The sequence below is a fragment of the Capra hircus genome, chromosome 25 (assembly GCF_001704415.2).
Source record: "Capra hircus breed San Clemente chromosome 25, ASM170441v1, whole genome shotgun sequence".
In the NCBI taxonomy this organism is placed as follows: Eukaryota; Metazoa; Chordata; class Mammalia; order Artiodactyla; family Bovidae; genus Capra; species Capra hircus.
The window spans coordinates 12,978,863-12,992,095 of record NC_030832.1 but is presented as its reverse complement, the minus strand read 5'-3'; the positions used below and the strand labels follow the sequence as shown (position 1 = coordinate 12,992,095).

At 41.5% G+C, this 13,233-nt stretch overlaps 1 protein-coding gene across 8 annotated transcripts in view; it reads right to left on the bottom strand.

Annotated features, from left to right (window-relative positions):
- The window catches only part of MKL2 (MKL1/myocardin like 2), a 214,961-nt gene that overhangs the window by 68,574 nt on the left and 133,154 nt on the right, over positions 1 to 13,233 (bottom strand). Inside the window, exon 1 of one of the 8 annotated variants that reach the window (XM_018040532.1) lies at positions 4,293 to 5,047. The exons of 6 other annotated variants lie outside the window; for them this stretch is intronic. In XM_018040532.1, coding sequence (XP_017896021.1) covers positions 4,293 to 4,413 — 121 coding nt within the window. In that variant the 5' untranslated portion in view covers positions 4,414 to 5,047. Of the gene's footprint in view, positions 1 to 4,292; positions 5,048 to 13,233 lie in introns of those variants that run through there. One more of the 8 variants, XM_013974838.2, reaches the window with a different exon arrangement.

Here is a 13,233-nt window from a genome sequence, read left to right as displayed (position 1 = left end):
CTACTCAGAACATCTCACATATGCTTCTTTCTTCACACACAGATCTCCTATGGCCATGTCCCAGCACACCACGTTAACCCACTTCCCTGTCTACGATGCAGTCTTCCACAAACTCCACACACTTTATCCCAACTGCTATTGGATCCCTAAACCTATAACTCCTCCCCTCAACATCCACAGCTGAGCCACACAATGAAAGCAGTCCAGATCCCTGAGTTAATTCTTAGAGGACCACTGACTAGGAGAGCAGCCTAACCCACCTGGGACTAGGTTTCAAGCAAAAAATGCACTTTCATTAGTTAAAACACTGAGTTTGGGGGCTGTTTGTTAGAGCATGTAGTTTAGTCAAAGTAAGTAATATACAAGTCAGTTTTCTTTTTTTGGTTATTTTATTTTCACCATTAGAAAGCTCTGCATATTGAACATCAATTTTTCCTCTTCAATCAATTTAATACCATTTTGTCTTTGATAAATATGGGATATTACTAGCTGGTAGCACTGGCATAATGATTCACTATCTCGATAATGCTTCATATTAAGCCACTTATCTGAATTAAATCATCTCAATTTATTTGAATTTCCCTCAAGTTTTGTGATTATTAATTTGTAAGTTGTCAAGCCAGTGATTTGTAACATCCTTTAGTTGTTAGAACCAGAAATTAAATTAAATCTCATCTACATTGAGCACTATTAGAAAATGTTTTGAACCTTTCACGGATAAATCAAAAGTTGATATTCCTTACTGCTGCTTTGAGAAAACAAACCAGTCTAAGGAAAATGTCCTATTTTGAATCTGATCAGAATTTATGACATTTATTGCTATTTCTCACCTAAAGCAGAAAATAATTAGATTCTCAACTACACCCATGTGTGAGTCACTCAGTCATGTCTGACTCTTTGTGACCCCATGGACTATAGCCCACCAGGCTCCTCCATCCATGGGATTCTCCAGGCAAGAATACTGGAGTGGGTTGCCATTTCCTTCTCTAGGGGATCTTCCCGACCCAGGGATCAAACCCGGGTCTCCTGCACTGCAGGCCAACCCTTTACCATGTGAGCCACCAGGGAAGCCCCATAGGTAGGTATATATCAAAAAAGTTTATGTAAGCATTAACAAAACTGTGAGGAGATGTGCTTTATAATCCAAACAATTCTCTGATATGTGGTGACAACTATTCACAGGCAGTTGACTCTTGGAACATTTTTCTCATAAAGTTTCAACAGGTATTACTAAATTTTCTTGTTAATGTGTCACATAAACTTTGAAACCCATGATTACCGGCTTTCCCCCTTAAAATAATTTCAGCTAATCAGCACTGTCAACAACAACAGGAATTCTAATATGTCCCCAAATAAGTAAGAGCTAGAGCAACTGCTTGAGAAGCAGAGCCGATTGCCCACCCCTTGCAGCAGACACCGTCAACCCAGCTGTGGCTAGATGATTAGAGCTGAATGGATCAAAATCTATCCTTCCTTCATTACCTGAAAACTTTTGATTCAGACATTTTAAAAAATCCCAGAGGTTGTTCTTTCAAATACAAAACCAAACTTTGCCAAAAATGAACATGAACACCAAATACGGTTCATGCGAAAGATAATAAATATTTCAAATTAGTATCCCTCAACATGAGGCATAAAGCATAGACATGACTGATGGTCCAAAATTTGTCTTTTGACAAGAGGGCATTGGACCTAGTTAGCCTCCAGGACATTTTAGTGTTTGAACATTGCTGCCACATCAGTCAACTTTCACGGATTCATAAAACTGACACGTGGCCCAGGACCTAGAGCTAGACGAAACTCGGCAGTGGCCTGTCACCCTAGTCTGACGAGCTGACTGGTGGTGCTCATCTGCAGACAGTGACTGTGACAAACTGAATTCCAGGGGTTCAAACCTGCATAGGAATCTAGCCATTTTCACACAAAGCCAGGTAAACAGAAGCTTTCTGCATAATTCCTCCTAGTTTTTTCTGTTCTACTTAAATTCAGGTCTAATCCTCTTTTGGTATCACTACCTTTGAGGTAACAGATCACCTTTGATATCTAATTTTTTTTGTTTGGTTGTTATTTTTGCCCTCCGCCCTATCTCTAGCAAAAAATCAGCAGAAGTACAGTCTGTTAAGATAGAAAGCAAAGCACAGCCAGTGCAGCTGTGGTGAGACAGATTCATTTTATCATGCAACCGTTTCTGTGGAGTGTTTAAAAGCATGAAAGTTCTCTTCCCGTATACCTCTTTAAACCGATGAATTTGCATGAAAGTAATAGACTGGTGTGCTGCAGTCCATGGGGTCACAAAGAGTTGGATGTGACTGCGCAACTGAATAACAACAAATATAAACACTTCTCTACTTTGTCAATATATACAGGATTTTAAAAATTAAATTTTAAGTAGAAGAGAAAGGCAACAAAGGGTGAAAAAATAAGAAGAGGGATGGTTACACTGGCATTAAACTGGGCATCTCATAAAAACACTACCAAGTAGGTACTGTTTATCCTCATTGTACAAAGGTGGAAACTAAGGCTCAGAGCAGTGAACTTGTCCAGGGTCACAGAGCTAGAAAATGGGATTTGCTCCCAAGTATATCTCACTTTAGGGTCTGTGCTCTCGCTCTGTGACATTATACTGTGGTACATGTATAAATTTGTATAAACTCAAAGCATGGTCACAGTGGTTAGGGAAAGAATTGATACATCTCAAGGCAATTTTGTTGTTCCTGTTGATAATTCTCCTACCCTGTTTTTATATTTTTAATTCTTTCTCTCTATGCTCCTTATCATACTGCTATTGTGACATCTTTTTATTTCTCCAATTCCATTTTCCTCTACTTCCCCAGTTTTTCAAGTAGCATAAAAACAGTTAAAAATGGATGGTGCTAATAGGAGCTTAACACTAGAACTTGACTTATACGATACATAAATAATTCCTTTTTTAAGTTAGTGATTTTAAAAATGTAGGTTCCCCTCAGTGAGACACTAGAACGTGTCCTAAAAACTCCACTGGTATCAATTTTATGAGAAATCTACAAGACGATTTCCAGCCAGGAGCAGAGGCAACCCCATTGTCTGGCTCCTGGCAACAGCTATTTATACTTCATTGTGTGTCATCTGTTTCTATCTAGATGTTTTTTTTTCCTACCAGTACCCAAAAGAAGTTCAACTCCAATAAGAAACAACCACTGTTTCTTATTATCTTTTAAATATGCAACAATCTATCATCATATTCTCATAGTTCTAAATGTATGAGAAAAAGAAAGGAGGAATATCATTTTGAAAGCAGCTCAAACTGCAGCTGGGGAAGATAACTACATTTACTGTTTGGGTCTCCAGAAGATGAGGAAGAGCCAGTGGAGAGGTGAGAGGGTGGCTGATGGCAGGAGCCGAAGGCAGATAAAATTAAGAGAGGTTATTGTGGGTTTTTTTTTCCTCCTGAAGAATACTAGAAACAAATTTCAAATTAAGCAAGCACTGAGGGTGGTGATTTTCAAATCTCAAATTCAGGAAAAACTTATTCTCAGAAGATTCTGATCTCTTACTCCATGGCCCTCGGTCTCCAGCTGCCGAGAGTAAAGCACACTGGGCACTGGCCTGGCCACGCTGGGGCCAGGACACAGGACAACAGTGCCCAGGCCTTTGGACATTTTCTTAATCAGGGAGGTACCTGTCAGCGGCCGCTGACAATAACTGACAGCATTCATAAGCGTATTCTATGCTTTGTTAAAAAAGCCACAAGATTACGCACTGTGCTTAAAAAAAAAAAAAAGATGCAATGTGCATTATAACCAAATAAACTAATCATTTAAAGATATAACTAAGAAAGAGTTAGCTACTTTCCTGGTTTTAAACAATAAAAGTCATACCATGTTAATTGGGGAAAAAAAAACAAAACCATTTTCCTGGAATTATGTGTTTTGTCAACCTAAAAGGAGCAGGGTTCTGAGTAAGACCGAAAAGGAAATGGCCTCTCCTAAAGTGGGGGTGAGGGGCACAGAAAAATGGGAGAACATGAGAAAACAGACAAAATGAACCTGGAAGCATCTTACTGAAATGAGGACTGGCTTCTTAAGTCCCCTTACTATATTACTGCCAAATCCCTAGAGTTCCATCAGTTAATGAATCTTCAGAAAGAGCTACCGAGAACAGCATTACGCTTTCATTTCAAAGAACTTAGAGCATATAAGGTACATAAGTGGACGGAGGGCAGACACACGGCGTGGGAAGGAGACACACACGCTCAGCCTGGTTCACAGGAGGGTAAATGTGGCCGTTTTGCCCCTGTCCACAGACAGACTGACCTTCCTTGAGACTTTTCTGGTGGCTCCCTTCAAGGCATTCTTTTTCTTTGAGTGGCTCGAAATCGCCAGCAGTTAAAATCTCCGGGAAGCCCTGTTGCTGCTTCTTGGAGCTATCGATCATGGTGAGAGGCTCCTGGAGACAGGCAGCATCCAGCAAAGGAAAAGCTCAATCTGCCGACCAGCAGAGGCCGGCACTGGGAATCCTCTGGTCCCCGCTGGGTGCCGGCCGCCAGCCACCTCCTCACAACACCCCGATCCCTGGGCAGTTATATCTTTAAGCAGCTGAAGGCAGCCGTTACCCTTTCGTTCCCAGCTTGACCTGCAAATCCACTCCTGCTGCTGGAAGCCCGAAACTCTCCCACGTTGGGAGGCAGAGCTATGGAGGCACGATGCTGAAATCCCACCCCTTTTCCCAGCCAGCCCCCTTTCCCTTGCCATTCCAGCCTCCCCCGCACCCGGGACTTCAATCTGCAGTTTGATGGTCCGCATCATCTGACAAACACTGACTCAAGCAGTTAAAAATAAATCCCCTAGTTGTTAAAAGAGAAGACTTTGCTGATACCTAAGAAGACAAATTGCTGCCTGTGGTCTCTCTCCGGCTCTCTATAAACACAGCCGTAGGCTGTGGAAATACTTTCTATCAGCCAGCCAAGCACATCCATTACTCATTAAGTTCTCCAGCTAAACAAACGGTGGTCTAGGGCATCCGAAGGAAGAGGGTCTTATCGCAGCAGAGGCACCACAGTGAATAAACATGCTTCTAGCATATCTGGATAAAAACAGAGGCATGTCACCACCAACTGCTCTCGTGGGGCGCTTTTTCTGCGTCCGGCTCTCCCGGCACAGCCACTGCCGGTGCTCCCTGTCACAGGAAAATGCCCGTAACTGCAGCTTTCTGCCTTCGCCAATGCAGACCCAGGCGGCAGTTTTCCTTTGTGCCACTAGTCGGCTGAGAGAGTTAACATCGCCATGATTGTGGGAAGGAAAAATCTCCTCCCCTGTATTGAAGGCAGACCACGGAGAGCTTCTAGTTCAAAACGTATTCCACCAGCAACCAGCCAAGTTAAATTTCACACGAGCTATCAACATGAGTACCTCTCCCCCCGGGTCACTGGCTTCCACTAGGCACAGGGATGCTGCCTGAAGGAAATCTGCAGGTAAGGCAACTCTAGGCAAAGTCAAAATGCCTGCTTTTACACACACCAAACACCTATCTATCCAGAGCTGGAGCCAAAAGAATCTCATTTTCACAGTCAGCTCTTAGGAAAAGAGCTCCCATAAAACCCATCAGAAATTTTAAGAGCAGGAGACTGAGTCCTCTTCCATGAGCAATCTGTTTTTGTTTTGTTCACTTTTTAAGTAATCAACATCTAACAGTGCCTGGAATAGCAGGAGGGAGTTCTCAACAAATACTTGTTGCATGACTGAGTGAATGAATGAAAGCAGAAAATCATATTCAGAGCTCTTCTGGTGAAACTCAGAGTTCTGAAGAAGTCCTAGATCAGTGACTAAGAATCACTAATTTCTAGATGAACAACTACATGCTCTTTAAAGGAAGCACATCTTCTCTTGAAAAGAAACCACATATATACACTTTGTGCATATGACATGACCCCTTTCTGGCAAAAAGAAAGGCTTACATTTTTACAGCCTGGAAAAATCAATATTTTCTTCCTCATTTAACAGAGATGGCGACTGGATCAAGATTCTTTCCTTTGTCCCTGGTTCCAAGGCTCGCGTGCCCTAAATCCGTGCTGTTCTAGAAAGATAGCTATCTATCCTTCTTCAGCGTCTCTCGAGAATGGGATTACACAACACATGGCATGCTTCTTGTCAACTGAAATTCCTTCTGAGGCAATTTAAGCCCATCGTTGGTAGTTTAAACCCCTGCAGGAACAAACAGGGATGAACTTAACACACTTCTCAAAAATGCCCTCAAATGCTCTGCTACTATTTCTGATGCTAAGGCCTCCAGTTTTCTAAATTAACGGTTCCTACACCTTTAAAGGAGTCAGAAAAAAAAACAACACATTTTTTGCAAACACTCTTTGGGCCAGTTCAGGAAGGTTTTGCAAAGATTATCTCATTTAATCCCCAATAGTCCTTTGCAATCACTATGATTATTTGTACATTCTAGACATTTTATAGACCAAGACTAAAGTCTTGTAAGCAGCCAATCAGAAATTTAGCCAACACAGGCACTACAGTGTCTGCTGTCTTCTAAAACATGCTCCGTTTCTAGGCTTTAGTTTGATCTTGGGACAAGTCTAACAGCAGAGACCATTACTGGTTATTGCCTTCGAGTAATTCTACTCCTGGTGAGGGAGAAGGAAGGCAACATAATCATACTAGAGTGCTTTGATGAATCAATTTAACTTCTGAAATAATAAAAGCAGCCAACTTGGTTGAGTGCTTACAATGAGCCACAGTCTCAGTGCTTGTCATATATTATTGTCTTCATTCTGTTGATTTCAATGTTGGTATCCTAATTTATAGGCTTTCCAGGTGGCTCAGTGGTAAAGAACCTGTCTGCCAGTGCAGGGGACACAGATATGAGCCCTGGGTCAGGAAGATCCCCTGAGAAGAAAATGGCAACTCACTCCAGTATTCTTGCCTGGAGAATCCGTGGGCTACAGTCCATGGGGTTGCAAAGAGTCAGACACAACTGAATGCGCATGCATATATATTGATCCTAATTTACAGGTGTGAAAACTGAGGCCTAGAAAAATCAAATATTTTGTCAGAGTCACGTATCTTGTAAGTGATGGCCATGGTTCCAAACAGGCAGCTTTGCAGGGTTCACATTCTTAACTGCACTGCCAAAGGAACAATAAAAACAATAAACCCCAACACTCTCTTTTTCAGAGACGCTACTTTTAAAATTGTACTCAACTGTTTTTTTGGCTCCAGGTTTAGAAGCCTGAGTATATTCAAAGCTCCATCAGCCATTTAAAAATTCTGTATTGGCCATGTTTTTGTACGTATTTAGTATGTTAAAACGGAAAACAGTCTTAAGGATCCTCTGCAAGCTTATTTTTTTATCTGATAAATATAAAAGATCTCAAAATAAGGAAATACTTTCTGGCTGTAGATTTGTATTAAAAGTCTGCCTCTGTAGTTTTGAAAGGTAATAATAATTTCTCTAGTGGTGAACAGGCCTGAAAGGACATTTATTTTGCTATTTTAAAAAATCTGAAATAATTTCAAGTTCAAAGAGCTCTATTTCCATGAACCATCTGCGAGGAGGCTCTGACATAATACCTCTTTACCCTACGTGCTCTGGTTTGTAATTCCTACAAAGCTAATTCTCCAAAGGAACTACAATATGACCATCAATATCAGGAAATTAACGACGACGTATCACTGTCACCTACAGACTCCATTCACATTCTGCTGGCTATCAGGACATCCTTTATAGTAGAAGGACCCAAACACCCAAACCAGGATCACGTATGGCACAGAGTCTGAGTCTCTTTAGTTTTCTTCCATCTTAAACAGTTCTTCAATCTTTCTCGCTGTTTCTTTGCTTGACTTTTGAAGATCACAGGGTGGTTACTTGGTAGAGTTACTCTCAGTTCTTTCGATATATCTTCAAGATTAGATACAAGTTATAACAGGAGTATTTTTGGCAGGAATACCATAGAAGCAGTGTGTTCTTTCCATCCCATTAGGTGGTAGGGGACAAATTCAGTTTCTCTCATAGCTGATGGTGTTTATCTTGACTGAGTTGTTAAAGTGGCAATGGCCAGCTTTCTTGACTGCAAAATAAAATTTTCTCTTGGTAATTAATTATTTCATGCGGCTGAGTTATTTATTACTAGCATGACTGCCAAATGATGATTTTGAAAATTCTATCATTCCTTCTACATTTATTAGTGGTACATCCTATTGTATGAAAAAAATTCTCTTTATTCAGTTTATGTTATCTATTTATAACAGTAAGGACTCAGCTATTCAAATTTCATTCAATGGGTTATAAAATGCTCCAATCATTCCTTATTTTGATGCTCAAATAATTTCAGATTTGGCCCATGGGAATCCCCTTGAGCTGGCTTCAGTTTCTTACTCTTCTGATCTCATCATTCTTTGAGCACTTTCTTACTTTTTGGCATTAAGACGTTCCAAGCTCACCTTTTACTTTTCCTGCTCCATTGAGAAACCAAGGTGTGAATTCTGGGTGTGCTCAATGCTATTTGGGTGTCACTATTCCCAGGCCTTTTCTGAGTCAGACGTAGGATATATGTCTGAGTTTATGTGTATCTGTGTGTAAGTACATATGTATTTATGTGTCTCACTATTAACAGATGTAAATATAGACCTATATTTAAGTAAACACATCTATATTTATTTATATATATTGAAAACCATGAGTTCACCCCAATGCCTCCACTTCCAATCCAACCCCACCAGGTCAGGCTCAGTTTCCTTTTCTATATCTGTAGGGTCCTCCTCCTATAGTGAGAATCTTGTCCCATGGGTCTCTGCCACCACACTCATGGATACCCCATTCACCCCATTACTCTCACGGCTGTGGCCAAACCTTAGGGAGGTATGTCTCCCTGCCCACAGGCTCTGAAGCCCTGCACTGGACCTCTGCCCCCACTCCCACAGGGCAGCTGCCTTGCTCAGCCCCACTTAATGTCTTTCCGATTGAATCAGGGCTGGTGAGAGGAAGGAGACTGGCTTTCCTGCCCGGTAATAAGAGCCCACAGTTGTCACGTGGACTGCTTTCCAATACATCTGCCCTGTTCTTTACTAAATGTGCTGTATCATCAGCATGTGGCACTTGGCTCTGTTGTCACAAGTGGCATTTAACTTCAAATGATAAGTGACTTAATTCACTTTGGTTATGATAAATCTGCTTCCACAGTGTTTGTGTCTATACTCAAAAGAGTTGTTTTAGCATGAAAGAGAATACCATAAATCAAGTCAATTTTCCCACTACCCCAAGCATAGATATTTAATAAGCGTGAGAAAAGCTGTATGGCTTGAGACTAGGAACAATCCAAGAAAGGCTTCCGGGAATCAGAACAGAAACAAACGTGGCTCAAGGGACCTACACAAAAACTTGGCAGAGTCAACATACGCTCATAAAACTGCTGACGAAAAAGACCATCAGTGTGATGATGCTATGCTTCAACAAGGAAAAACCTGAGGATGTTAATGTTCCACCAACGTAAAACACATTCAAAAGTAATGAGTAAAGGAATTAGCAGCAGAATGCAAGGAGACCGCTAAAGACTGCGTGTACTTCTGCAGCATTCTGGGCCCCGGGATTGAGGAGGATGCTCTTGTCTTTTGTCTTCCACCTCTTGGTGCTTCGGGACAGGTACGCAGGGAGCCATTCACTGGATCAAATGCGGGCACTCTGGGGCTTCTTTCGCACAGTCTGAGCACAGTATCATGACATTTGTAGAGCCATAATCAGTCAGGTTGGAACCATTTTGGAAGGAGAAGTTTCAGTCCAGATGACACCTAAGTTTTTTTCCCTCAAGATGCCGTATTTTCAGTGAGATGCATATACGATCCCTAATTTTTTCTTTTTTAACATTATAAATACCACAATAAAATATCACATTTTAGATGATTATTAAATGGTAAATCCCAATGATTTCATAATTATTAAGCCGAAGTAGATAATCCTGATAACTTAAAATATTTTTTGTAAACAAGGATAGTTAGAGTGCTCTCTGTGAAATCAGGCAACATATCTTAAAAGTCATTCATTTTTACCACTGTTCAAATCCATGGACATTGTATCCACTGCATATACAAAGAGATTACAGAAATGACTGTTCACAAGGATATGTTTTTCTGACGTTTCCAAGATAATAAGATTTTGAAAGAATATCAGTGATTTGAAGAACTAAGTATTGTGGCGTAACTGAACACTGCAAAAGGGCCAAAAAGTGAACTCACTCAGGTGTGTCCGACTCTCTGCGACCCCTCAGGCTCTTCTGTCCATGGGATTTTCCAGGCAACAGTACTGGAGTGGTTTGCCATTTCCTTCTCCAAGGGATCTTCCCAACCCAGGGCTCAAACCCGGGTCTCCTGCATTGTAGACAGACGCTTTCCTGTCTGAGCCACCAGGGGCCAAAAAGCCTAATAATCACTGGGTTTGTAATCTGTGCCTATCATACTCTTTGATCCTAGAATGCAGCCTGGACTGGCACGAATGGCACTTCCCTCCTATGCTTGCTTTATCCTCTCTGAAGATGTGGCCAGGTTTGTCAGGACTAGAACTGTACCAGTAACACTTTGCTGACGAACATCTGCTTAAGCTGAGGGGAGAGAACTTCCTGTGGGGCAAGGCAACTGGCAGGGAGAAGGGGCTTCCTCGCTCTTTTCAGGCAAGTCCTCACGAGACAGTGGCACCACCCTACGGCAGTATTCTGACTGCATCTCAGAAACTGGGGCCCTTTGCCTCCTCCTGCCCAAATCCTTCAGAGGGATAATCAAGAGAGGACAGGATATACTTTATCAGATTTAAGAAAGTCATCCAAATCCTTTTTCTACTTCTAAGCCTGAGAGTTACTTTACAGACATACAAGCAGACAACTGGCTGAAGATTTGCAACCAAGAGCGTTCCTTAGGTTGTATTTCTTCAAAGCAGACTTCCTTAAATTCTGAGTTATGGAATATAAGGGAGAATGAAATGAAGACAGCTTTGAAGGTTTAGCAGAGATGGAAGGGAGGAGTGAGAACTTAAGAGGATCAAGTCCTAGTGAAGACTGGATGGCATGTCACCCAGTTATGACCTGTGTGAAGCCGACGTCAGCGCCTGTAACAAAGAAACTGATTATCATAGTGTTTCTTGATCTTTTCTACATTTTAGCTCCTGACCCTTTTAAATATAATTTTTCCTAATCACTTTTCCTTGAAATTTTAATACCACAGATTCACTGTATATATTTATGTGCTCTATGTGTATCTGTACATTAGTGAAAATTGCTTAGTCATGTCCAATTCTTTGTGATGCCATGGCCTACCCAGTTTATGGAATTCTCTAGGCCAGAATACTGGAGTGGGTAGCTTTTCCCTTCTCTAGGGGATCTTCCCAACCCAGGGGCTTAACCCAAGTCTCCCACATTGCCGGCAGATTCTTTAGCAGCTGAGCCACAAGAATATTGGAGTGGGTAGCCTATCCCTTTTCTAACGGATCTTCCCAACCCAGGAATCAAACTGGGGTCTCCTGCACTGCAGGTAGGTTCTTTACCAACTGAGCTATCAGGGAAGCCCCTGTACATTATACATTATCTGTATATTATATATTAAAAAATACTTTTTTTTGCCCATCTTCCAAGAACCATTTTTCACTTCTGTTGAGAATGCTTAATGTACAAGAAGGAAAGCCAGTATTTCCTTTTTGTTGAGGGAAAAAAAACAAGTAATAAGAATAACAATAAGAATGAACTGTGTGCAGGAAACCCTCAATGAGAAAATAACAAATGTTCACCATCTGTGATAATGGTTTTTAGATCACAAGCAAATTTAGCAGGACTTTGAGGGTCTTTATGACCCTCAGCAGCTCTGATGGAGACACATATTGATATTTGGTTTATTAAAAAAAAGTGCAGTTCAGCTACGAAATGATGTGTTTTCAAGTTATATCCTTAATGCTGGTTTCCTCACTCCAACATTCTTTTTTACCAAAACTGAAAGCTTGTGGGTTTTTTCTTTTTACTAAATTTACGTGTGATTTTTCAGAGGCATGTATTAAGAAAACCTGGTAATTTGATTTCAGGAATAGGATAAGATCAAAGATGGATTTTATGAAGGTTGGAGGCAGGATGGTTTTGGGGAAGGAACACGACTTCAGGGTTAAACAAAATCCGGCTGTTGAAATCTGCGAGATCTTAGAAAAGTGGTGACATCATTGTGTTGGGGCTGCCTCATCTACAGAAGTGCATTAACGATGATAACAGCAGCAGCTGTTTTCTGTGATTATAAAAATCAGGGGGAAAATGCATATAAAATTCCTAGGACAGGCACGATAGGCACTTGCCAAACGGTGGAGTCTTTTGGGGCTCACTTTTGGAATGATCTCCTTTGTCTGCTTCCCCCATGGCTCCCTGTCTGCTAAGTGTGGGGTTTCTCCAGCAAAAACTCACACTCACACACACACACCCCAGCAAACCACCCCGCCCCCGCCCCCCACACACCCCAGCAACCACCACACCACATTCTGTTTTCCAACTCCACCCTCTGAGGCTGCAGCAGGGTGCAGATAAAGTTCATCATTTTTTGTTTTGCCACTTAATACCTTCTGGTGTCCTTCCACTACTTGAGATTTCATGCATTAGATTAAATTTGAAAGGTTTTTATACATGCAGCGAACACTGCTGATACTTTTCCACTTAACTGGAATAATGAAATAAAAAACCCACTCCAGGTGACTGCTCACCAAGTCGTGAGCCACGGGCTCTGAGAAGTGGGTAGAACAAACCCAAGGACATACTTTTAGGAATCCACGTTGTCTTCTTGGATGAGTCCTTTGTGGAAAATGTAAAACTTTCGTGTTTTCATTTTGTTAACCCTGAGAAAAGAATCAAGTGTTGCCATGTAAGAATGAAAAGTAGAGAGAGCTGGACCTTGTGGTGATGACATGGTCAGGCCTAGAGACGGCAAAACGGTGGCAGCCTGCAGTGGTCTAAACAGAGGAGCGGGCGGAGAAGCGGGTTGCCGTGGGAGCAGGCAGTGCAGGCTCCCAGCTCCTGCCAGGGTGCTGGCGCGGTCACATGTCCAGCAGTGGTCACATTTATGCAAAAATGCATGCGTCACAGTAAATTAACACCGCATTTGAATTTCATTAGCTTTGCAGATTTCTGTAAATAACATACAGAAGTGTTCTTGTTTTGTAGCTGTCCAAGTGCTACTAAGCACAAGGAGTTTTATACTTCTTTTATAGTTGTACCTAATTCTGCAACACTACACCAGTAAA